A 27,358-nucleotide genomic window follows, 5' to 3' on the forward strand; every position below is an offset into this window, starting at 1 on the left:
TGTGTGTGTGTGTGTGTGTGTGTGTGTGTAAAGAGAGAGAGAGAGAGAGAGAGAGAGAGAGAGAGAGAGAGAGAGAGAGAGAGAGAGAGAGAGAGAGAGAGATAGAGAGCAACTATCAAAGGAGATTGATTTGGGGAACTTTTCGAACATCTAGCAATTTTGAACCTGTACCGTTCGGGGATTTCCCCAACCCGAGGCACGTTATAAATGATGATGGTAATATTGGTCGCCTGGGGAAGAGGTAAAGGAAAATTCGACAACTCCATTCCCCATTCCCCAATCCCCAATCCTCCCCTGGGAAAGAGATTATGAGTCATGCAATGGTGAGCTTGCGAATTGCTTGCAGGAAAATTTAAAACGTGTGTGGTATTTCCCAAGTAAATTTCTATTTTTTAAAACGACAAACTTTTTTTTTATAACTGCTTGTGGTGTTTTATCCAAAGATTAATATAAATATAGTCCATACACCCTTCATGTATGTATGGCTCTAAAATGAATAAGAAATGTATAATTTTAAAGCAAGATTTAAATGTTTAAGATACAAAAATTTATGCTTAATTTGTAAGTGCATTTTTTCAACTTCGTGTGACTATATAGCATAATGATACACTTTTAGGATATAATGTAATCAATAATATATGCATGTGCGTTTATATTAGTTATAAAATGTTCATATCACATGCATCCATATATGAATTGTGTTTAATATGCATATATATACGTTCAAATGTAATAATGTTATTTTGCTTATTCTTATTTGATTGTTATCATTTGTTACAAAAGAATTATCTATGCAACGTAAAACATGTTATTTTGAGTTTGGTCACTATCTTTTAAGAGAAACAGATTATTATAAGAAAATGATTAATGGAAAAAAAGTTAAAAGTATATCTTAAAAAATAGAATCACTAACACAGTTATATCATAGAATTAAGGCAAGGTGGGTGGCCGTTACAGAGGCTTGCATCCTCCATTATTTCTGATACTGCAAATATAGATTCTAGCAAGGTCTATAAATACAAAATCCTAGCTGGGATCTGGTTGCATTTATGAGTAGGGCAATACACATGAAAGAAGAATTTAAAAAGTTCAAACTGACCATAATAGGTTGATAAAACTGATAATAGCAAGGTGTTATCTTATCTGATTTTAAGGTAGAATGGGATAAAAGTAAAGATTGAGAATTTAATTATTAATTTATTTATGGTACGGGTAAAATAAGCTTAATTATATTACTAAGAAGAAGCTTAGTAGCTTTGCTCCATCTATAAGGCGATAGAGTGCCCGCAAACTTATTATGCTGAGTGAGCAATTAGGAATCAGGAACCAGGACCAGATATACTGTACATTATTATATAGACCTCAGATTCTAGGTTCCTCGTATAGCAACGACTGAAGAGATTACACTAGAGAACTTAACATTTAAGAAGTAGGAATAGTTATGAAAACAAGGTTGAATATGATAGAGTTATAAGTAAATTATAGAAATAGGAATGAAAAGGATAGGCTTTATGTATTGTGTAGTGAGGCAGATGATACAACTGAGCATATATTTAGCTGTAGGGAATTAAGAAAATTTATAAGCAGTGGCATAGAATAAGGGAATTTAGAAGCACCAACTAAAAATGTTGTCCGATATATTAGAAAGGTCCATGTCAGGATGCCTGAAAACTTTAAATCAATCAATCAATCAATTAGAAAGGTCCTTGAAGTTAGTAATAAAAGTAGGCAAGCTGTGCTGTCTGTGTAGGGGGGTAACTAATGACAATGAATTTTCTGCAGATTGCAGCGCTTCTAGTAGTGTGCCCACAATCATTGTGTTGTGGAGAGAGCAATGAGGAACCTAGAACCCAACTTTTATCTTTAACTTCCATAGCATATCTAATATATTGGGATAACTTCTTCAGTTGGTGATAATTTTATGCTACAACTTCTAACTTTTCCTCATTATATGCAGCTAAACAAATGGTCAGTTGTATCGTGTGCCTTTCTGCACAACTCACAAAGCCTATAATTTTCATTCCTGTTTCTATAATTTTCTGTCAAATCTTTCATATTTAACATTGTCTTTATTACTATGATAGCTTCCTTGGTGTTAAGTTCACCCATGTAATCCCCTCTACTATTACCATTTTTAAACCTCAACTTCTCTTAATTTCTGCTTTCTTTTCTTCTATTTTTCTTTTAGTTTCATTTGCTACTTAACTTATATATATTTCTTGGATATTTGCTTTCTATATTTTCTTACCTCTTCTTTTTCACTATCATACTTTTCTCATATTTGTAAAAGATTTTTTTTTCCAAACATTCCCCATATAGTTTCCTTTTTTTTGGTCTTCCACCATCTCTTTAACAAATTGTCTATCCTCTTTTACATTGATGCTTTGATAAAGCATCACTTTTTTTTTATACTTGATTCTACTCTCTATTGGCCTTATGCCTGTTTCTTCTATCAATGTACAATAAGAGTTAGTTACAACTTGTTCAAACATTCTTTTCATAATCTTGAACTGAATTCCCTCTATAGATTGCTGTGGCCAGATTGGTAACGTCTCTGCCTGGTGATCGCCAGACGGGGTTTGAGTCCCGCTCAGACTTGTTAGTTCCTTTGTTGTCTGCAACCTTACCATCCTTGTGGGCTAAGGATGGGTGGTTTGGGGGAGCCTATAGGTCTATCTGCTGTAATCAGCAGCTATTGCCTGGCCTTCCCTGATTCTAGCTTGGTTGGAGAGGGGCTTGGGCGCTGATCATATGATATATGGTTAGTCAGTCTAGGGCATTGTCCTGCTTGCTAGGGCAATGTCACTATCCCTTGCCTCTGCCATTCATGAGTGGCCTTTAAACCTTTAAACGCTTTTGTTTGTATTTCCTTTTAGCACCCACCGAATCATTTATTCGCAAACAACGTAGGAGCCATTATTGTTTCATGTATCTCCATTCTCATCTGCAATGCCAATTCTTTTAACTCTGTTAACCCTCTTCATAATTCACAGCTTCTTACCCCCATTAACTTAATCTCTTTCTTACTTCACCATTTGCTTATGATAAAATTGTGTTCTTTTTTCTGAGTAGTATTCTCCTAAGACCGAATTAATTATATATGATTGATCTGATTTGTTGTTAATGTTTTCTTTTAAGTATTTTATTTTAATTTTTCATTACTTTTTATATCTTTTATTTATTTCCTTGTTTCCTTTCATCACTGGGCTATTTTTCCCTGTTGGAGCCCTTGGGCTTATAGCATCTTGCTTTGTCAACTAGGGATGTGGCTTGGTTGATAATGATAATAATAATAACTGTTTCTATCCTTCCATTTCTAACGATCCCTGTAATCTCCCAATCTTCTTTTTTTGTCTTGTTACCAAAACCTCTAATATCTATCTAGGAATTTGTGCGAAAAGTACGATTTTCAAGTTCCTCCATACTGCAGCAGTTACCTACATGGTTTTCTTTAATTTGTATTTGTTATTACTGGGAAACATTATATCAATAACAGGGCTTTTGTGATATTTCTGATAAAGGTTATTGTCTTCCTACACAAAATATTGATTTTGTTTGTTAAGGATTATTCCAGGCCAAAAACTGCACCCCGTCTTATATTTTCTTCTTTAATTTGTATAACTACCCCATTTACTATGCTTGATGAGAAGAAAAAAATATTTGTTTTACTGGCACGCCACCAACTTTAAGATTGATTCAGACCAAGCAAACCGGATGTTTTTACATTTTCTTGTTTTCTCTTATATAGCGTTACTTCATAAAATATAGATAAATTGAGACGGCGTGAACGGAAATGACAGTTTGTAAAGGTTGCAAAATCCGTTTCAGAAATTACACAAAGAAATCCCTACGTGACATATAAGCGATTAGAACTATATTGACGTACACCATAATGTGATGATCTTCGTAAGTGCACCAAGAAGAAGAGAATTCACTTCAAGTTAGAACCTAAAAATAAAATTTTCCTTCTTATGTTTTCTTCCATCCTTTTGAGAATAAAGAACAGTATTACTATGAATACTAAAGATTCAGAACCTCTAGGTTAAAAGACCTTTGAGATAAATCAATCTTAAGTTAGAATGGCATTAAAAAATGAAAGAAATCAAATCTGATTCATTGGCGTGTCCGGGAAGGACAGACGCTCTTCAAACAGTGACATTTATATTGACCCCTATTTATGTCGCATATATCAATTAGAAAATTCATTAGAAACAGAATATTCATGAACTATATATTTATATATATATATATATATATATATATATATATATATATATACAGTATATATATATATATATATATATATATATATATATATATATATACATATATATATATATGTATGTATATATATATATATATATATATATATATATATATATATACAGTATATATATATATTTATATATATATATATATATATATATATATATATACGTATATATATATACATATATATATATATATATATATATATATATATATATATATATATATATATATATATATATATATATATATATACATATACTGTACGTATATATGTACAAATATATATATATATATATATATATATATATATATATATACTGTATATATATATATATATATATATATATATATATATATATATATATATTTCAAATATGCCATATATATTAATACATTAAAGTCTGGATTCTCTTAACGACCTCGGGATCAGAGCCCTAGGCGAAATCGCTCAAAGACTATAGTATCTGACTGGCTGGGTGATATGGTCAATGTCATACAAGTATCCTGGACCAGGGTTCGAAACTCGGTCGGTCAGATACTATAGTCTTTGAGTGATTTCGCCTGGGGCTCTGATCCCGGGGTCGTTAAGAGAATCCAGACTTTATGTATTTATATATATGGCTTATTTGAAATATGAAAAAAAACGTTTAAATGTGCAAAGTTTATCATATATGTGTACATATATATATATATATATATATATATATATATATATATATATATATATATATATACCTCAAAAAGAAGCCAAGGTTAGTAAGGAGAAATTAACTATATATCACTCCGTCTTGAAGTTCACTGTTTATCCACATTTCCAGGACCTGACAACCTTCTTTAGGTCTTGCCCATATAAACACGAGCACTATCAACATCATTTCCGATGACTTTTCAAAACAACAGCCCTTATCTGATAACGGGAATACTCGATATGGGAGCATCAGGCAAGAAAGAAATGACTCGTCGAGCTGCTGAACTGTAATAAACGCAATTGTTGAATGCAGAAAGCACAAAAAGGCCTATGAGAAAGAGGGGGATACTAATAGCATATATCAACATTTTCTGAAGAATAATTGTTGAATGCAGGACGCCCAAAAAGCCCTGGGGGAAAGAGGGGGACATTAATAGCATATATTACGATTTGCTGAAGGATAATTGTTGAATGCAGGACGCCCAAAAAGCCCTGGGGGAAAGAGAGGGATATTAATAGCATATATTACGATTTGCTGAAGTATAATTGTTGAATGCAGGAAGCTCAAAAAAGGCCTATGAGAAAGAGGGGGATATTAATAGCATGTATTACGATTTGCTGTAGGATAATTGTTGAATGCAGGAAGCCCAAAAAGGCCTATGAGAAAGAGGCGATATTAATAGCATAGATTACGATTTTCTGAAGGAAAAGTGGGGATCGCGTCGGCTTTTGAGTGTTGGTGCATTTTGTAAAATACACGACGGAGGCTTGGTAAAATAACTTTACAAATATACTGGAAGTATTACCAAGAATAGTGTGTGGATAGGGAATGAAAATAAATGTTCAGTAGTATCTTCTTCATCTTTGCACGGGTCACACAAATTATCTGCATATTTTCTCCTGAAATTTGCTTTTAAATTGTCTTCATTACAAGGGTTGCCTTATCCAGATACCTTTCATCATTTTCTTTTTTTCTTCATTAGTTTCTTCTATTTTTTCCCATAATTCTTTTGTTGATTTCTTATTTCAGGGTCCTTTTCTCCCAACTTCTTGCTTCTTCAACTTCCATTCCAAATTTACCACAGATTTCTTCTGTTCTTACTCCAGCACTTTCCATAAGGGTTCTTCAACTGATCCTCAATTATCTCTCTTACTAGACTTTTTTATTTGAGTTTAGGATTTTATGGAAGAGAATAATAATAATAATAATAATAATAATAATAATAATAATAATAATAATAATAATAATAATAATAATAATAATAATAATAATAATAATAATCTTTAGTTTTTTGTATTCTCTTCTGCAAGACACTGGCCATATTCCTGCTTCTGCAAGGCGAAATACCAAACATAGAGAGTCTTCTGCAATTTCAGGTCGAGATTCACCTTTTCATTGGCACCTCATGTGTCTTTTGGTTTTGTGTGTTCCTTATTTTCAATAGTTTTTCTCTTTTCACCCACATTTGTTGCTGGAAACTTTTCATATTTTCAATATTTTCTTCACAGAAAAGGAATTTTCCGACTCTTAGTGAACTATCTTCTACGTATGGTTTTTTAAGCATTGTTGCTTTTCTTCGTATATCCCTTTATTACTGTGGGCAATATAACGTGAAGTGATTAACACTCTCCTCTACATCACAGAATACAGTTTATATTTTCATCTTGATCCCCCCCCCCCCTTTTTTTTTCTGTTATCATATACTTCCTTCTACTTGATTTCACTTTTTCAGTTTTTTATACAAAATTAGACTCTCCTTGCACTCCATTTCACTCTTCCATTTGCTTGTATCTCATTCTCTTGTTCTCTTCTTTATGTCCTCTTTCGTACATCTCTTGACTTCTCTATAGCCATCCCACATTCTTTTGCATACTTTTTATCATACATCCACCACTTCCTCTCTTTTTCTTCCATATCATTGACTATTGTTGTTATTATATCCTTCTCTCCCTTATAAATGTTATTAAGGTACCTCATCTTTCCATCCATTATCCTTGTTTTCATATCAGATGCTCCTATATCCCCTCTCAAGGCTACAATTGCTGTACTCTTTACACCCCCTAATATCCTTCTATATACTCCATTCTCAAGTCTCTGCAATTTTTTCATTTCAGTTTCCGTTAAGTCCATTACATTTGTTCATGACCTTCGATGTCAGGATGCCAGAGAACTTCAAATCATTTATTCATTCTTTCATTACATTTGTTCCATATAGTATAGAAGGTAGTGGTACACTTTTCCAGTATGTTTTCCCTTTTAGTACTTCATTGCAACTTTTTCTATGATTGAATGTGTAAAATTTGCTAGCCTTTGTGCCTTAACTATCATTTCACTTTTTTTTTTTTTTTTTTTTTTTGCGGTTTGAACATGTTTCTTCTGTCATCTACCATGATACCTAGGTATTTGATATTGCTTAATACTTTTATTCCCTCTATGTTATGTGGTTTCTCCTTTATATTATATAGAAGTACGCTACTTTTATCTCTATTTATTTCTAAACCACATTGCTTCCTATCTACCACTCTCCTTACGTTCAATTCAACATCTTCTATATTCTCAGTAAGCACTAGGATATCATCAGCAAAAATTAATACGTCTAACTTTATGATATCACTTTAAAAACCATTACCTTCCTTTTCTATATGTTTTATAAACAAATAAGTAATTAATCAATTTAGACATTTTTTTTGTTCTACTTTTTCCCCTATGACTAATGTAGTAGTCTCTCCCACATATACTCCAGCCATTGAATTTATTATACTCGTATGTATTATATATATATATATATATATATATATATATATATATATATATATATATATATATATATATATATATATATATATACAGTATATATATATATATATATATATATATATATATATATATATATATATATATATATATGTATGTATGTATATATATATATATATATATATATATATATATATATATATATATATATATATATATATATTTTAATATTTCAATCAGCGTTTCTCTTTTTATGGAATCAAAAGCTTTTTTTGGAAATTTAAAGAGACAACTATGCGTTTTTTTTTTTTTTTTTTTTTTTTTTTTTTTGTACTATTGAAAGTTTCTTTGACCATGTACTGTAAAATTAATATATTATCCTCAATCCTTCCTCCCTCTGTAAATCCAGCTTGACTCTCCTCTATGGCATTCTTACTTTTTAGATGTCCTTCTTTTTCATCCTTAATAAGAGCCATGCATATTTTATATGATACATTGTGAGTGCTAGTGGTCTTAATTCCTTTGCTGTTGGTTTGTTTTCCTTTTTTAACATTTTTGCTCTAGACTCTTTCCAGCTTTTGGGTTTTTTTTTTTAGCTAATTCTTCTTTGTAGCAGTTCACTAGTGAATTCTTACATATATCACTTCTCAATATAGCTTTTTTATGGTCTGGTTTTAGTCCATCTGGCCCAGCCGCTTTGCCTTTCTTTAGACGTTTTAAGAATGTTTCTACTTTATCGTTGTTTGTTTCTGAGGCTTTGATTACTCCTTCCACATTTAATGCAGCATCATAACGTTCTCTTAGGTGTTCAGAAATACTACATTCATTGACTATTTTAATGTCGTCTTCTCTTCTCAAATTATCCTGGCATTTGCTCTCCTTCTCTTCATTCCAAAACTCTGATATTCTATTTTCCTGTGTATTGTAGACTGTTTTCCAGAATTTTACTCATTCTTCTTTAGCCTCTTCATCTGATAATTTATTTCCTCTATCACCAATTGTATTGCTTCGGTTTTTATTTCGTTGTCATATCATAATTTGTTTATATATATTTCCCATAGTTTATTATTTTTTATCATCTCTCATCTCTCTATTCTTCATTTTCTCATATGAAGTTATACTATTTTTTACCAATATTTGTACTTCTTTCTTCTTATGATTGTATCTTTCTTCTAACTCTGTTTTTAACCCAATATCCATCTCATTTCTCTTTTCTTCCATTAAGTTCCTTTCTTTCCTTAATCTTCCTTTAGTCTTCCCATCATTTGCTACCTTTCTCCTATTCGTTTTAGCCAATTGCTCTTGTTTCATTTCTACCATTATTATGTTTAGCTCTTCAATGTTTTCTACAGTCTTGCTAACAAGATTTCTCTCTATGGATTTCACGCATTCTTCTATATCTTTTATGTCGTTGCTATGATATGTAATTTCTTCCCACTTCCCTTCATTGTAGCTATATTTTCTCTATTTGTTTTACTGCTAATTCTAGTATTACTAAGTTATGATCTGATGTGTCTACTACTAATTTATCTTCATCTATTTTCATGCATTTAAATTGTTTATATAACATATTATTTGCAAGGATAAAATCAATAGCACTATAGTGGTCTTGTTTATAGCACATGTATATTCCTCAACACCTTTCATCTCCATTTAATAATATGAATTTGAGGTCACTCATCCAATCGAGCACCATCTCCCCATTTCTGCCAACTTGTCGGTGTCCCATAAATCCCACCAGTCCGTTAAAATCCCCTAATACCCGTGAAGGAGATGCTTCTCCTGCAATCTGCATTAACCTTTCGCATTCTGCTTTCAATTCTTGATCTCTTTTTATATCTTCTACATTTCTTGCCGAGATGTATACTTGTATTACATGTAGACTGATGTAGTACTAAGCAGAAGGTTTTGCATTTTGCCATTATTACATCGCTGTGTTTTGTTTCCATTTCATCTACTTCAGTGATGTCGTTTAAAAAAGAAATATTAACCCACCCGCCGTATAGCTTTAAAATCCCTTCTTTTATTTTTTTGCGCACATCCCTACAGAGAATAAAGAAGAATGGTTACAGGGGAGTACCTTGGCTCCATGAAGGGGTCAGATCTCCTACAAAAAATGGAAGAAGAAGAAGAATTTCGCCTGTAAGTTCTATCATGTAAACAAACACGGCTTTGGCCATAAGGTGAGTAATTCCTTAATGCCCTAAATAATGTTTAATATTGTTGCTATTAAAGTAATCTATTAGAGAAACCACATAGATGATGTTTGTGACCTTTGGCATAGACGAAAATATCACGGAATATTATTTTCATGCTCAAAATGAGAGAAATTTAACCTTTGGGGACTGAAACCGAGAATGGATAATGTCTAGTTATCCAAAGTGAACATATAAAGATTGATTGAAATTTGCCAGATCAAAGCAGGAATTATGTTATGTAATTTATGCTATTCTTGTTGTACAAGGTTACTTAGGATGATAAATATATACCTTAATTTCTAGCCAAAGACACGAACTGTATAGCCTACTTGCTATCTTGTGTTTTAGTGTTATATGTATGATGACGGCCACCATGACTCATATCGCATATTTTCAACCCTATCACAAACTTGTTTAGGATAAAATCTTTTCAGAATGTTCTAAATTCTCTAGGTAAATACTAGCCGTGTATACAATTTAAATTTAGCCAGGGTTAAATACTCATCCCCCTAGTTAGGAGGGTCACTCACACACCTGCGACTGTGCTTCACTTTTGGCTCGGAAGGTGAGCGGACATTGCCACTTTTTGTCCTCGCCTATTTTGGACTGTTATTATTCTCTGTCTTTTTAACTTGTCTTTTTCTCTTTTATATATATGGAAACATTCTGAATGTTTTTATATATATGTTGTAGCGTACCTTGCAGTGTATGTTATTGTTTGTGTGATAGCGCAGTACGGCAGGTTCTCAAGGGCAGGGAACCTTCCCTTCTGATCTATCCCCCTTGGACATTGGTCATCCTGTTGGCGGATAGCCTTTTTTAGGATTCGGCCGCCGCCGCAGGGGAATCATGATCGTTTGGATACCTCTCTGTTCAGCTGTTGTCGTCGCCTTCTCCTCTATGTGGAATCTGGTGTGGGGGGGGGGGGGGAGTGCGGCCTTCTCAGAATTTGGCTTCGGTCATGCGTTTTCTCAAGGTCATCACCTCTCACTTTTCATGGGTGTCCAGCCGTGTACTCTGCGGAGGAGCACCTTTCCCGTTCTTGGGTTAGGTTGTGCTTTCGAATGGTTTCTTCATTAATTAAGGGAAATTACTATGGGTTTCACAGACAGTGCAAGTGCGATTTTTTGCATTTATTCTATAACGAACACTCGTATCAGTACGAGATTTTACTATAGTGTATTACACCCAGTAAGGAAATTTATAGGAGTATCATGAATCATTTATTGTAAATAATAAAGACTTGTGTACCTATACCAAGAGGCAAAACTCATTAGCCAAGCAAGAAAACGAACACCAGGTTGGAAGAGCTCCGCCTGCCTACAACCCCCTTCACCTCTAACCCCCATTTTCTTCCTCCCCTCTCCTTTCTTCCCTCACCTGCCCTACGTCTTTCCTTCTCTCTTTCTCTCTCTCTGAATGTTGCTTTGATTTCAACATTTTTTACGATTTTTTTTTTCTATCAATCTAATGATTATTTACATAACCAATACCATAGAGAGAGAGAGAGAGAGAGAGAGAGAGAGAGAGAGAGAGAGAGAGAGAGATGAGCAAACCAGTGAATAAAGCAGTCAGTCATGTGATAGGTAACAACCGATTGAATTGTTCTATATCTACAACAATAAATATTAAAATTAGATAAGATAGATAGATAGATAGAGTGCTTGATATAAAACAAAATTCATACAAAATAAGTTGCAACTTAAGCTACCTTCTCAGAAAGAGAGCATGAAGGGAAGGGAAAGAACGGAGAGGGATGGATGGCGTGGAGGTGGAGACAGATAGCTTGAAGCAGGGGGAGAGCAGGTGAGGGATGAAAGGAGAGGGAGGGAGGGGTTGGAGGTAGAGGTTCTGTATATTATTGTTCGGTTTTGTGACTGGATGATTGAGATTTTGCCCTTTGGCATAGGGGCAAGTGTCTTTATAATTAATAATTAACGATTCATTATACCCCTATAAATTTCCTCACTGGGTGTAATACCCTATAGCAACATCTCGTATTGATACGACTGTTCGTTACAGAATAATTGCAAAAAATCGCACTTGCACTGTCTGTGAAACCCATAGTAGGATTGTTTGTAATTTAACTTTATAGCTTCATTTCCGCGGGGAATCCCCTTACTGCTTGAGGATCGAGTGGTTCTCATGAGTAGTGAATATTTTTAGCTTAATTAATTAATTGTAATTCTTTTGTTACAGTTTTTACGCTGCTGCTCTCCTTCGCCCGTCGATGTCGGCGGGGAAAGGGAGTGCTCATGCCTTATTTTGTGTCTGTTCTCTCGCTGGACACCTTTCCTGTCCGCGGATTAGGTGCTCCTCCCTAAGTAGTTTTTGTTACATAATTTCTTTTATTTTTCCTCGGTTAGCGATACTGTTCTTCTTCGTTGGTCTAAGATAGCCGATGTAGAAGAGTAGTGCCGTTCATGCCTGGTGAATCTGCTATCACTGCGCCGTCACTTTCCTGTCCTTTTGCGCCTGTGGCAGCTCTTGATCAACACACTTTCTTTGAGAAACTAGCTCCAGTTATGTTTTTTAAATATTTAACTTAGCCGGTGAATATATATAGCTGCAACTCAGTTGCTCGACAGACAAAAAAACTTGTAAAAAACTCGCCAGCGATCGCTATACAGGTTGCGGGTGTGCCCATCAGCGCCAACTGTCGGCCAGATACCATACTCAATGTAAACAAAGACTCAATTTCTTCTCTGTCGACGTGTCGACAAGACGTACATTACTCGCTTTGGTGAAGTACTCTATTTTGGTTTTGAGCTTTCGCTGTGCAGGGTTTTTCTTCAAATAAATCCTTGAACTCTTTTTTGTATCGGATTCATTGTTGATTACTTAGACCGATTTTTGGAATTTTCCCTTGACCAATTCAAAATGGCTGACCTTTCACAAGTTCCCAAGTTTAGAAAATGCAATGCTAGGGACTGTTCTAGGCGTCTTCCAAAGGCTTCTCTCGACCCTCACACTGTTTGTCCCAATTGTCGGGGTAAAACCTGTCAATTGGAAGATCGGTGTGAGGAATGCGTGGGCCTTTCGGAATTCGATTTTATCGAATTTGAGAAGTACACACGCAGGCTAGAGAGAGATAGATTAAGGAGAAGTTCTTCTAGGTCGATAGATTTTTCCTCTCCTCATGCCCCTCAACCTATTCCTTCCCCTGTAGTGGTTGTTCCTAACCCCCCTCCTAGCACTCAGGAACCATCGTTGGCTGACATGATGCGTGCTATCCATGCCCTGGGGGAAAGAGTTGAGTCCCTTGCAAGTGACCGCAATCAACTCATGGCGGATGTTAAGGAGCTAAAGTGCCAAAGTGCTGCGGGAAGTGATAAAGTGCCTAGTGAAAGTGTTGTGAACAGTGTTGCGCTTGAGGGTTCGTCTGTTCGTGCCTGTCGTCCTCCTAGTCCGGGACCTCTTGCAAGCTCCCAAGCCCAGGGGAGAAGCAATGTCGTACGACGCATGGGTTCGAGAGGCCTTGATCAGCGAACAGACGTTCCCTCCATGGTATCAGGCGTATCTCCCCAAGATCGCCCCTACCTACGTAAGACGAGAGAGCCTGTTTTTACCTCGTCGTCTGAAGGTGTTTCTCGTAAGAAACTTTGGACCAAGGTCTCACGACCTTTAAAACGTAAGTCGGTCCCTTCAGGACAAGTCCAACGTCCCGGTTGTAGCCACTGGGTCAGTTCGGACTCGTTGCCGTCATCTGATGACTGCTCACCGCCTAAGAGAGGCAAAGCGGTACCGCCTCAGTCGCTAACCCCGTCTGTTGCCGCACCTGCTCCCGTAGACCCTAAATGGGCTTTGCTGCAAGATATGCAGTCCAAGCTTGCGTCCTTGATGGAGGACTTTAATTCAGAGAAGGTTGCTGCTGAACCTTCTGGCCAACAACCTTCCAAGCGGTCTGTTGTGCGTCCTGTTGACGCTGAGGTTACCTTCTCGCGTCTACCAGTTGAGGTGGTTCCTCCTCCCATGCGACCCAGTGTGGGTTGCCAGCCGCACGTTGACGTTAGGCGACGCACGGAGGTGGTTGTTGACGTTCAGGACGTTCAGCAACCATCAGAGGTGACTTGTTTTGACGCGGTGCGTCAACCTCCGCAACCCGGTATGGTGTTGACTGCACAACCCAGACGGTCTAGACAGTCTCGGGTGGACGCTGTGCGTCCTCGCGCACCCATGGTTGTTGACAGTTCACAGACTGTGCAGCAGTTCCATGACGTTGCGTCCGGCTCCGTCACGCATGCACCAGTGCGACCGGACTCAGCGAGCCAGACGTTGCCCACTCCGTTGCCGTTTCCTCATCAGTTTTCGGATGAGGAACTATCTGATGAGGACGTTGCTGAACCACAAGACGATCAACCTTCGGAACTGGACGAGCCTAAGCCATCTCATCCATCATTGGACTTTAGAAAAGTCATGGCTGTTTTCAAGGAGATGTTTCCGGACCACTTTGTTTCTGTGGCTCCTCGTTCTCCTCCGTCAGAGTTTGTATTAGGAGTGCCTGCTACCGCACCTGCCTTTACGAAACTCGTTCTCTCACGCTCATCCAAGAGAGCTTTGCGGCTGTTGGGAGACTGGTTAGAGTCTAAGAAGGGGTTAGGGAAGACAGCATTTGCCTTTCCCCCTTCTAAACTCTCTTCTAGATCGAGCGTCTGGTATGCCACGGGAGAAGTTCTCGGCTTGGGAGTTCCTGCCTCTGCCCAGGGCGACTTCTCAAGTCTTGTAGACTCTCCCCGCCGCCTTGCCATGAGACGCTCGAAGGTTTGTTGGTCACCATCGGACCTGGACCACCTTCTTAAAGGGATATTTAGGGCTTTCGAAGTCTTTAACTTTTTAGACTGGTGCTTAGGAGCCCTGAGCAGGAAAATCTCTTCGGTAGATAAGGATATTTCCTTGCTCATTATGTCCTGCATGGACAAGGCCGTCCGTGATGGGTCCAATGAGCTAGCTGCCTCATTCACGTCCGGAGTCCTGAAGAAGCGAGAGTCTCTCTGTTCGTTCCTGTCTGCTGGAGTTACGCCATGCCAGAGATCCGAACTTCTCTTTGCTCCCCTTTCCAAGTGCCTGTTTCCTGAAGCCTTGGTAAAGGAAATTGCCGCATCGTTAGTTCAGAAGGACACCCATGATCTAGTTGCGTCCTCGGCTCGCAAAGCTCCCCCTTTGCCTACATTCTCTGCTAGACCGAGTATAGACACTCCAGCGTCTCGCTTTGAGCCTCCAGCAGAGGAGGTGCTCGTGCCGAAGGGAAACGAGGGAAGAGGAAAGGACCTAAGTCCTCCAAGGGCAGAGTCTGACTGCCCGCAACTTCAGACAGCAGTGGGAGCCAGACTCAAGAACTTCTGGCAAGCCTGGGAGAAGAGAGGTGCAGATCAACAATCTGTGAAGTTACTCAGAGAGGGGTACAAAATCCCTTTTGTACGCAAACCCCCTCTAGCGACGTCCCCCATCGATCTCTCTCCCAGGTACAGAGAGGAAGAAAAGAGACAAGCCCTGAAACTGGAAGTGTATCTTTTGCTAGAGAAGGGAGCGGTGGTCAAAGTCTCGGACCTTTGATCACCGGGATTTTACAACCGTCTCTTCCTAGTTGCGAAGAAGACAGGAGGTTGGAGACCGGTGCTAGACGTCAGTGCTCTGAATGTCTTTGTCACAAAGACGAAGTTCTCCATGGAGACCACAAAGTCAGTCTTAGCAGCGGTCAGGAAGGAAGACTGGATGGTCTCGCTAGACCTAAGGGACGCCTACTTCCATATCCCCATTCACTCAGACTCCCAACCTTTTCTGAGATTCGTCTTCGAAGATGTGGTTTACCAGTTTCGGGCCCTGTGCTTTGGCCTAAGCACAGCTCCTCTCGTGTTTACGAGGCTGATGAGGAATGTAGCCAAATTCCTCCACTTATCGGACATCCGAGCCTCCCTTTATTTGGACGACTGGCTTCTCAGAGCCTCTTCCAGTCGTCGCTGTCTGAAGGATCTAAAGTGGACTCTAGATCTGACCAAGGAATTGGGACTCCTAGTCAATTTGGAAAAGTCGCAGCTGGTCCCATCCCAAACTATTCTGTATTTAGGGATGGAGATTCACAGTCTAGCTTTTCGGGCTTTTCCGTCGGCCCCCAGAATAGATCAAGCCCTGCTATCCATCCAGAAGATGCTGAAGAAGGAACGCTGCTCAGTCAGGCTGTGGATGAGTCTGGTAGGGACGCTGTCATCCCTGGAACAATTTGTATCACTAGGAAGACTACACCTCCGTCCTCTTCAATACCATCTGGCTTTTCACTGGAAAAAGGACAAGACGCTAGAGGCGGTCTCGATCCCGATTTCCGGAAAGATAAAGTCTTGTCTGACTTGGTGGAAGGACAATATCAACCTAAGAGAGGGTCTTCCCCTGGCTGTTCAGACTCCCAACCACGTTCTCTTCTCGGACGCATCGGACTTGAGCTGGGGCGCGACACTGGACGGTCGGGAATGCTCAGGCCTGTGGAACTCGAGTCAAAGGAGCATGCATATCAACTGCAAGGAGCTGTTGGCAGTTCATCTGGCCTTGAAAAGCTTCGAGTATCTCCTTCGAGGCAAAGTGGTGGAAGTAAACTCGGACAACACCACGGCCTTGGCGTACATCTCCAAACAAGGAGGTACCCACTCACTGACGTTGTACGAGATCGCAAGGGACCTGCTCATCTGGTCAAAAGGTCAAGACATCTCCCTAGTAACGAGGTTCATCCAAGGCGACTTGAACGTCATAGCAGATTGTCTCAGTCGGAAAGGGCAAGTAATTCCAACCGAATGGACCCTCCACAAGGATGTGTGCAAGAGACTTTGGGCCACTTGGGGTCAACCAACCATAGATCTCTTTGCAACCTCACTGACCAAGAGGCTTCCAATCTATTGCTCTCCAGTCCCGGACCCAGCAGCAATACATATAGATGCCTTCCTCCTAGATTGGTCACATCTGGATCTCTACGCATTCCCACCGTTCAAGATTGTCAACAAGGTACTGCAGAAGTTCGCCTCTCACGAAGGGACAAGGTTGACGTTAGTTGCTCCCCTCTGGCCCGCGAGAGAATGGTTCACCGAGGTACTTCGATGGTTAGTAGACGTTCCCAGAAGTCTTCCTCTAAGGGTAGACCTTCTACGTCAGCCACACGTAAAGAAGGTACACCAAAGCCTCCACGCTCTTCGTCTGACTGCCTTCAGACTATCGAAAGACTCTCGAGAGCTAGAGGCTTTTCGAAGGAGGCAGCCAGTGCGATTGCTAGAGCAAGGAGAGCGTCTACCATTAGAGTCTACCAATCGAAGTGGGAAGTCTTCCGAGACTGGTGCAAGTCAGTTTCTGTATCCTCGACCAGTACCTCTGTAGCTCAAATAGCTGATTTTCTCTTATACCTGAGAAAAGGACGATCCCTTTCAGCTCCCACTATCAAGGGCTACAGAAGCATGTTGGCATCGGTCTTCCGGCATAGAGGCTTAGATCTTTCCAACAATAAAGATCTGCAAGACCTCCTTAAGTCTTTTGAGACCACCAAGGAGCGTCGTTTGGCTACCCCTGGATGGAATTTAGACGTGGTACTAAGATTCCTCATGTCAGACAGGTTTGAGCCGTTACAATCAGCCTCCCTGAAAGATCTCACTCTTAAGACTCTTTTCCTGGTATGCTTAGCCTCGGCTAAAAGAGTCAGTGAGATTCATGCCTTCAGCAAGAAAATTGGATTTTCGTCGGAAAAAGCTACTTGTTCGCTGCAACTTGGTTTTCTAGCCAAAAATGAGCTGCCTTCTCGGCCTTGGCCTAAATCTTTCGATATTCCCAGCTTATCGGAGATCGTAGGCAATGAACTAGAAAGAGTCTTATGCCCTGTTAGAGCTCTTAAGTTCTATTTAAAGCGTACTAAACCTTTACGAGGCCAATCTGAAGCTTTATGGTGTTCAGTTAAGAAACCATCCTTGCCTATGTCAAAGAATGCTTTGTCATACTTTATCAGATTTTTAATACGAGAAGCTCATTCACATCTGAGTGAGGAAGACCGAGCTTTGCTTAAAGTGAAGACGCACGAAGTTAGAGCTGTAGCAACTTCCGTGGCCTTTAAGCAAAATAGATCTCTGCAAAGTATAATGGACGCAACCTATTGGAGAAGCAAGTCAGTGTTCGCGTCTTTTTACTTAAAAGATGTCCAGTCTCTTTACGAGAACTGCTACACACTGGGACCATTCGTAGCAGCGAGTGCAGTAGTGGGTGAGGGCTCAACCACTACAATTCCCTAATTCCATATCCTTTTAATCTGTCTCTTGAAATGTTTTTAATGTTGTTTTTATGGGTTGTCCGGAAGGCTAAGAAGCCTTTCGCATCCTGGTTGATTTGGCGGGTGGTCAAAGTCATTTCTTGAGAGCGCCCAGATTAGGGGTTTGATGAGGTCCTGTTGTATGGGTTGCAGCCCTTGATACTTCAGCTCCTAGGGGTCTGTCAGCATCCTAAGAGGATCGCGAGGCTCCGTAAGGAAGACGTACTTATAAGGCAGAGTAATCGTCTAAGTCGACTTCCTTACCAGGTACCTATTTATTTTGTTTTTGTTATATTGATAACTTCTAAAATGAAATAAAAACTCTTAGCTCATAAGATGTAAACATATTTAACTGGTCTCTACCCACCACCCTGGGTGTGAATCAGCTATATATATTCACCGGCTAAGTTAAATATTTTAAAATGATATTTTATTTATAAAATAAATTTTTCAATATACTTACCCGGTGAATATATAAATTAAACGACCCTCCCTTCCTCCCCAATAGAGACGCAGTGGGATGAGAAAAAATTGAGTTTTTGTTTACATTGAGTATGTTATCTGGCCGACAGTTGGCGCTGATGGGCACACCCGCAACCTGTATAGCGATAGCTGGCGAGTTTTTTACAAGTTTTTTTGTCTGTCGAGCAACAGAGTTGCAGCTATATATATTCACCGGGTAAGTATATTCAAAAATTTATTTTATAATTAAAATATCATTTCTCTTGCAGGGCTCGATGCAAATCTTCAACGTCTTTGTTAATTTCTACGTAAACTCGGAATGTGTTCATACAAGACGTACGTAACTCTCATGACAATGAATTGCTCAGGCCGCTGTCTTATTAACTTTTTATGTTTAGCGAGGTGTCAAGGTTTTCCCTAGACCACAGTCATATACCGTACTAGTTAAACCTGGGTCAATGTCTATGTCAGAATTGGGACTTCCACCCTCCTAAAAGTGAGTCATCCTCATAAATATTGTAAGGTTTGTTAGTATGGGAACAAATGACAAATTCGAAGATAATTTGTATTTTTTCTTAACTAATTCAAACCTGTAGTTATTTACATAAATTGGCCTGCCATCACCTGCCCTCCAGAAGTCCTGCCTGCAATCAAAAAGTGACGTAGCTCACGGCCTTGAGAGTATATATAGAGGTGGGTGGGTACCGCTTAGCCATCCCCAGCCTACTTGTTTAAGGGGATATGCAGGCCACCTCTCACTTTTAGTCTGATGGCTACCTTCCAGCTTCGCCGAAAGGTAATCCACATAAATAACTACAGTTTTGTGCTAGTTATGGAAAACTACAAATTATCTCCGAATTAGAAAATACAAATTATCTCCGAATTTGTCATGTTAGGTAGTGTTTTTGTGTAGTGGTTATGCAGTATGATGGCCACGGCTATAAACGACCAAAAATGGGAAGGAAATTCACATTTTCTATGCTTGTGGGAGTCTTTGGCCATCGATGGGCAAAGTTTCCCTGCTTTATCCAATTCTGACCATGAATGTTGGGGCAAATCACCATTTTACCTACCCCCTAATAAAAACAATTGTGGTAGTTTTGGGTTAGGAAACTTCAAAAATTAGTGATTTGCAGCAGTAATGATGGTGTGAAATGTGTGATAAAAACAAGATGACCAGTTTGAAAAATATACTGAATAGTATCTTGCTTTTTCCAAATAGGGTTATAGCTTAGATTGTAATACTGTAATAATAACAAATGACAATTTTCAATATTAAACTTACCCGATAATCATGTAGCTGTCAACTCCGTTGCCCGACAGAAATCTAAGGAGGGATACGCCAGCTATCACAATACTAGAAGGGGGTGTACTAACAGCGCCACCTGTGGCCAGGTACTCAAGTACTTCTTGTTGACACCTCCTCAATTATTCCTCTGTCGTGCCTCCGGCTAGACGTTCTGGGATACGCTCATGGTCTTCGAGTTTATTCTCGCTTATTTGGTGATGTATTCTCTTTGATTTACGGCTGTCGCATTACTGGAAACCTTCTGATATTAGCTAGATAGCTTTTATTTAATTCAGTTTAACGGTTAACGAATTTTTGCTTGTTTTTTGGATCTCCCTTTGACTTCTCTTGAAAACAAAATGTCTGACATTTCGCAAGCCCCCTCCCATAGACGTTGTAGGTCTTGCAATAGACGTATTCCGAAGGTCTCGGTAGATCCTCACACCGCTTGTTCTGACTGTAGGGACAGACCCTGTCAGTTAGAAAATCGATGTGAGGAATGCGCCGGTCTTTCGGAATTGGATTTTGTCCGACTTTTAAAGTATTCTTCTAAGTTAGAGAGAATTAGAGCTAGGAGGAGTTCTTCTCACTCTTCTTTATTTTCCTCATCTCATGATCCTCTTCCTGATCCTACCCCTGTAGTGGCTACCCCCGAACCTACTGTGTGCCCTCCGCCTGATATGTCAGTGGTTTTACGTGCTATTCAGGCTTTAGGCGATAAGGTAGAGTCAGTGGTAAGTGACCATAAGTCTCTGATGGCCGAAGTGAAAGAGTTGAAGGCCAAGAGTGCAGTGGGTGAAGTTAGTGCCAGTGCTGTGACGAGTGCTAGTGTCGGTGCAGTGCCTTGTACTAGTGTTAGTGCCAGTGTGGTGCGTGGGGATTTTTCTGTGCGAGCCAGTCGTTCTCCCAGTCCGGGACCTCTTGCAAGCTCCCAAGCCCAGGGGAGAAGCAATGTCGAAGGGCATAAGGGTTCGGCAGGCCTTGTTAGGCGCACAGAATCATCCTCAGTGGTTGCGGGCGTGTCTACCACAGACCGTCACTCCCACTTGCAGACGATTGAGCCCGTCTTCCGCTCGTCCGCTGATCTTCCCTCGGGGAAGAAACGTTGGTCTCAGGTCTCTAGACCGCTTAAACGCAGAGTCCAACCCTCGAGTGCTCAGCCAGGTTGCAGTCGTTGGCTCAGCTCTGACTCGCCTCAGTCTTCTAGCGATTGTACTCCGCCCAAGAGGAGTAAGGTACAACAGAGCTGCACCGGTGGTGCAACCACTGTTATGGCTTTGCCTCAGTCTGCTACTGTCTCTGCTGATCCCAAGTGGTCTATGCTTCAGTCCATGCAAGCACAGCTTTCGGACCTGATGCGTGAGTGTCGTGCTGAGAGTGCTGCACCTCCTGCACCGGTGGTGCACCAACCTCCTGCACCCGTTCAGCCTGTGCTGCACCCGCCTGCACCGGTGGTGCACCTACCTCCTGCACCGGTTCAGCCTGTGCTGCACCCGCCTGCACCGGTGGTGCACCAACCTCCTGCACCCGTTCAGCCTTTGCTGCACCCGCCTGCACCGGTGGTGCACCAACCTCCTGCACCGGTTCAGCCTGTGCTGCACCCGCCTGCACTCGCTGCACCCAGTCGCAGCTCCATCTGCCAGGCGTACGATGTTGAACCAGTTTCTGTGTTCACTGTTCCCGGTGTTGTTCATCATCAGCCTTCTTTAAGGCAACCTTCAGTTTGGGATCAGGAGGATTACTCCACTCTTCCTCCTCCTCCCCTGGCTGCTCCACCGGCGGTGCAACTCTCGGTGGAGGTACAACAACCTCTTCCACCTGTGAGTCAGTCTGCTCAGCTGCTGCACCGAGCTCTACCCGTGCATCCTGATCCTGCTCCTCAGACATCTCTGCTTGCGGGAACTTTACCTTGTTCTGCACAGCCTCGATCTATTCACGCTCCACTTATTCCACAGGAACAGGAACTTGCTGCACCTCCTCCTTCCACCTCTGTTGTTGTTCCTGCTCGTTCTGACTCTGCGGTTCAGCATTCGTTTCCGATCCCGTCGCCTCATTCTGGGGTTGAGATTTCGGATGATGAGGAAGCACACCTTGATCCCTCTTCGGACGTGGACGAATCCAGACCCTCTCCACAGTCTCTTGATTTTCGCAAGGTCTTGGCTCTTCTCAGGGAGGTTTATCCAGACCATTTTGTCTCAGCTATACCCCGCTCTCCACCATCTGAGTTTTCGCTGGGAGTGCAACAAGCTCAGTCTTCCTATACCAAGCTTGTCCTAGCTAGATCCTCCAAGAGGGCTTTTAGGATCTTAGGGGAATGGCTGCAGTCTAAGCAACTTCTTGGCAAGACTTCCTTCATGTTCCCTCCAACGAAGCTCACTTCGAAAGCGAGCGTTTGGTATGCCACAGGGGAAGCACCAGGCTTGGGAATACCTGCCTCTGCCCAGGCTGACTTCTCAAGTCTGGTAGACTCGCCTCGAAGATCTGCTATGAGACGCTCAAAAGTGTGTTGGACCTTCTCGGACTTGGATCACTGGCTTAAAGGAGTGTTTAGAGCTTTTGAAATGTTTAATTTTCTCGACTGGTGCCTGGGGGCCCTCAGCAAGAAAACCTCCCATACGGACAAAGATTCTGCCATGCTGTTAATGTCCTGTATGGATAAGGCCATCAGAGATGGATCGGGCGAGCTAGCGTCCTTGTTTGTATCAGGGGTTTTGAAGAAAAGGGAACAGCTGTGTTCTTTCCTTTCCGCCAGCATTACCCCTTGCCAACGTTCACAACTTCTGTTTGCTCCTCTTTCGAAGTTTATTTTTCCCGTAGAGCTCATTAAAGATTTGTCGGCTGCTTTGATACAGAAGGACACGCACGATCTTGTAGCTTCTTCGGCTCGTAAGTCTAAGGCTCCCACCTCAGCCCCTAAGACTTACCGCTCCCCAGTGGCTGATACCCCTGCGACTAGATTCATACCGCCCTTTCGTGGTAGAGCCCCCAGCCGAGGAAGCTCCCGTCCAGACTCTTACAGAGGCAAGTCCAGGAAAGGATCCAAGCCATCCAAAGGAAAACACTGACTCTCCGATTCTCCAGACGACAGTAGGAGCCAGACTCAAGACCTTCTGGCGAGCTTGGGAGATGAGAGGTGCAGACGCACAGTCTGTCAGTTGGCTGAGGTTCGGTTACAGGATTCCATTCTTCCTTCAACCACCTCTGACCACTTCGCCCATCAACCTCTCTCCCAACTACAAAGAGGAGGACAAGAGGCTAGCTTTGCACCAGGAGGTGTCGCTTCTTGTGCAGAAGAAGGCTGTGGTTGTAGTCCGGGACCATCAATCCCCGGGCTTCTACAACCGCCTCTTTCTTGTGGCCAAGAAGACAGGAGGTTGGAGACCTGTGCTGGACGTCAGCGCTCTCAACGAGTATGTCACCAAGCTGACGTTCACGATGGAGACAACCAAGTCGGTCTTGGCAGCGGTCAGACAGGAGGACTGGATGGTCTCATTGGACTTGAAAGATGCTTATTTTCACGTTCCGATTCATCCAGACTCCCAACCTTTCCTAAGATTCGTTTTCGGAAAGGTCGTCTACCAATTCCAAGCCCTGTGTTTTGGCCTAAGCACAGCTCCTATGGTCTTTACCCTTCTGATGAGGAATGTAGCCAAATTCCTTCACTTGTCAAACATCAGAGCCTCCCTCTACCTAGACGACTGGCTGTTGAGAGCCTCCTCGAGTCGTCGTTGTCTGGAGAATCTTCATTGGACTTTAGACCTTATCAGAGACCTGGGTCTATTAGTCAATTTGGAAAAATCTCAACTCATTCCCTCACAATCCATCGTGTATCTGGGAATGGAAATTCAGAGTCAGAGTTTTCGGGCTTTTCCATCGGCCCCCAGGATAAGCCAAGCCCTAGAGTGCATCATGAGCATGCTGAAGAGGAACAGTTGCTCAGTGAGACAGTGGATGAGTCTCACAGGGACTCTCTCGTCCCTAGCCCTGTTTGTCGAGCTGGGCAGACTCCACCTCCGCCCTCTTCAATTCCACCTTGCAGCTCATTGGGACAAGAGTTCTACCCTGGAAGCAATCTCTATCCCTATCAACCAAGAGATGAAGACCACTCTCCTGTGGTGGAAGCACAACCTCCTTCTCAGAGAGGGTCTATCCTTGGCCATTCAGACCCCCAATCTTCATCTCTTCTCAGATGCATCGGACTCGGGCTGGGGTGCAACCTTGGACGGAAAGGAATGCTCCGGAATGTGGAACGAGGAACAACGTTCTCTCCACATCAACTGCAAGGAACTGCTGGCAGTTCATCTAGCCCTGTTGAACTTCAAGTCCCTCCTGCTAGGCAAAGTGGTGGAGGTGAACTCGGACAACACCACAGCCTTGGCTTACATCTCCAAGCAAGGGGGGACCCATTCGAGGAGCCTTTACGAGATCGCAAGGGACCTCCTCATTTGGTCAAGAAGTCTAAACCTCTCTCTAGTCACGAGGTTCATCCAGGGCAATATGAACGTGTCAGCAGATCGTCTGAGCAGAAGGAATCAGGTCATTCCCACGGAATGGACCCTCCACAAGAGTGTGTGCAACAGACTTTGGACCTTGTGGGGTCAACCTACCATAGATCTGTTTGCCACCTCCATGACCAAGAGACTTCCTCTGTTTTGTTCTCCTGTTCCAGACCCTGCAGCAGTTCATGTGGATGCCTTTCTACTGAACTGGTCCCATCTCGACCTGTACGCATTCCCTCCGTTCAAGATAATCAACAAGGTTCTGCAGAAATTCGTCTCGCACGAAGGGACACGGCTGACGCTGGTTGCTCCCCTTTGGCCTGCAAGAGAATGGTTCACAGAGGTACTACAATGGCTAGTAGACTTCCCCAGGACTCTACCTCTAAGAGTGGACCTTCTACGTCAACCTCACGTAGACAGGTTACATCCAAACCTCCACGCTCTTCAACTGACTGCCTTCAGACTGTCGAAAGATTCGCTAGAGCTCGAGGCTTTTCGAAGGAGGCAGCCAGGGCTATTGCCAGAGCAAGAAGGGTTTCCACTCGTAGGGTCTACCAGTCTAAGTGGGAGGTCTTCCGAAGCTGGTGTAGAGCCAATTCAATATCCTCTACCTATACCTCTGTGACCCAAATAGCTGACTTCCTGCTTCATCTTAGGAATGAGAGATCCCTTTCAGCTCCTACGATTAAGGGATATAGGAGTATGTTGGCCTCAGTTCTCCGCCATAGAGGTTTGGACCTGTCTTCCAACAAGGACCTTCAAGACATTCTTAAGTCTTTTGAGACGTCTAAAGATCGTCGTCTTTCCACTCCAGGCTGGAATTTAGACGTAGTCTTAAGGTTCCTTATGACATCTAGGTTCGAACCTCTCCAGTCAGCTTCATTCAAGGACCTTACCCTCAAGACTCTTTTTCTCGTTTGCCTGGCAACAGCTAAGAGAGTCAGTGAGGTTCATGCCTTCAGCAAGAACATTGGTTTCACGACCGAGTCTGCTACATGTTCTTTCCAGCTTGGATTCCTAGCAAAGAACGAACTTCCTTCACGTCCTTGGCCTAGATCGTTCGAGATACCTAGCCTTTCCAACATGGTAGGTAACGAACTTGAGAGAGTTCTTTGCCCTGTCAGAGCTCTCAAATATTATCTCAAGAGGTCTAAACCTCTCCGAGGACAGTCAGAAGCCTTATGGTGTGCCATCAGGAAACCCTCGAGACCCATGTCCAAGAATGGGCTTTCGTATTATATAAGGCTTCTGATTAGAGAAGCACATTCTCACTTAAAGGAGGAAGACCTTGCATTGCTGAAGGTAAGGACCCACGAAGTAAGAGCCGTAGCTACTTCGATGGCCTTTAATAAAAACCGTTCTCTGCAGAGTGTAATGGATGCAACCTATTGGAGGAGCAAGTCAGTGTTTGCATCATTTTATCTGAAAGATGTCCAGTCTCTTTACGAGAACTGCTACACCCTGGGACCATTCGTAGCAGCGAGTGCAGTAGTAGGTGAGGGCTCAGCCACTACATTCCCTTAATCCCATAACCTTTTTAACTTTTCTCTTGAATTCTTTTTGTTGTTTTTATGGTTGTTACGGTAGGCTAAGAAGCCTTCCGCATCCTTTTGATTTGGCGGGTGGTCAATTCATTCTTGAGAAGCGCCTAGGTTAAAGGTTGTGTAGAGGTCCTTTAGTAGGGGTTGCAACCCTATATACTTTAGCACCTTGGGTTGATTCAGCCTCCAAGAGGAACGCTGCGCTCAGTAAGGAAGACGAACTTAAAAAAGAGGCAGAGTAACGGTTCAATTCGACTTCCTTACCAGGTACTTATTATTTCATTTGTTATTAGAGATAACTGTTATATGAAATTTGGGGATACTTGGCTATCCTTTAATCTTGTTCACTGGTTTTCACCCACCCCCCTGGGTGCGAATCAGCTACATGATTATCGGGTAAGTTTAATATTGAAAAATGTTATTTTCATTAGTAAAATAAATTTTTGAATATACTTACCCGATAATCATGATTTAATTGACCCTCCCTTCCTCCCCATAAAGAACCAGTGGGATCGAGGAATAATTGAGGAGGTGTCAACAAGAAGTACTTGAGTACCTGGCCACAGGTGGCGCTGTTAGTACACCCCCTTCTAGTATTGTGATAGCTGGCGTATCCCTCCTTAGATTTCTGTCGGGCAACGGAGTTGACAGCTACATGATTATCGGGTAAGTATATTCAAAAATTTATTTTACTAATGAAAATAACATATTTAAGAATAGTTTGTATTTTTCTTAGCGATACAAACTTTGAGCTCCTTATACAAATTTGGCCTTCCATCACCTATCCACCTGCATGTCCTGCCTGCAATCAAAACTGACGAGACAATGCAGGTATGTGTGTGTGAGCGGGGTACCTGGTACCACCCCATCCCCCACTAACTAGCGGTGTGGTAGTTATACCTCGCTAAAAGTCTTATGGCCAGTCTTCCAGCTTTGCCGAAAGTACAGTTTATTCCCTAAGAAAGAGCTCAAGGTTTGTATTGTTTGGAAAAATATAAGTTATTTTTAGATTTATTATTTTACTATGCTTATTCTTTTAAAATGCTGTGCTGTAATTCAACATGATAACCAACTATTTCAGATAACAGTATGGCAGCAGTTGTTGGAAACATCTTGAAATCCATTGGCAATATCACATCACACTTTGTTCATGCACCGTCAGTTGTAAAAGGATTATCGCAGAATTTCATATTAAGTGCTAATTCTAATGTTCAAGCATGGACGCCACTTGTCACAACTGTAAGACATAGATATTTTGCTGAACGTAGAGAAGCAGGCCCAACACTTAGGAATTATGGATACAAAGATCGTCTTCGTACAACTGGTAAATTAAAAGTGGTTTCTTTATTATATGCTGTACTCTGTAGGGTGTTAACGCAATGTGCA

General features: G+C 41.3%; 1 protein-coding gene across 1 annotated transcript in view; it reads left to right on the forward strand.

Moving 5' to 3' along the window:
• The first annotated feature begins 9,763 nt into the window (after positions 1 to 9,763).
• Positions 9,764 to 27,358, forward strand: part of mRpL51 (mitochondrial ribosomal protein L51) — a 48,003-nt gene continuing 30,408 nt past the window's right edge. The window contains exons 1-2 of the mRNA XM_068383636.1: positions 9,764 to 9,898; positions 27,054 to 27,296. Of these exons, the coding sequence (XP_068239737.1) occupies positions 27,062 to 27,296 (235 nt within the window). The 5' untranslated portion in view covers positions 9,764 to 9,898; positions 27,054 to 27,061. The remainder of the gene's footprint in view (positions 9,899 to 27,053; positions 27,297 to 27,358) is intronic.

This window comes from Palaemon carinicauda, chromosome 11, assembly GCF_036898095.1.
Source record: "Palaemon carinicauda isolate YSFRI2023 chromosome 11, ASM3689809v2, whole genome shotgun sequence".
NCBI lineage: Eukaryota > Metazoa > Arthropoda > Malacostraca > Decapoda > Palaemonidae > Palaemon > Palaemon carinicauda.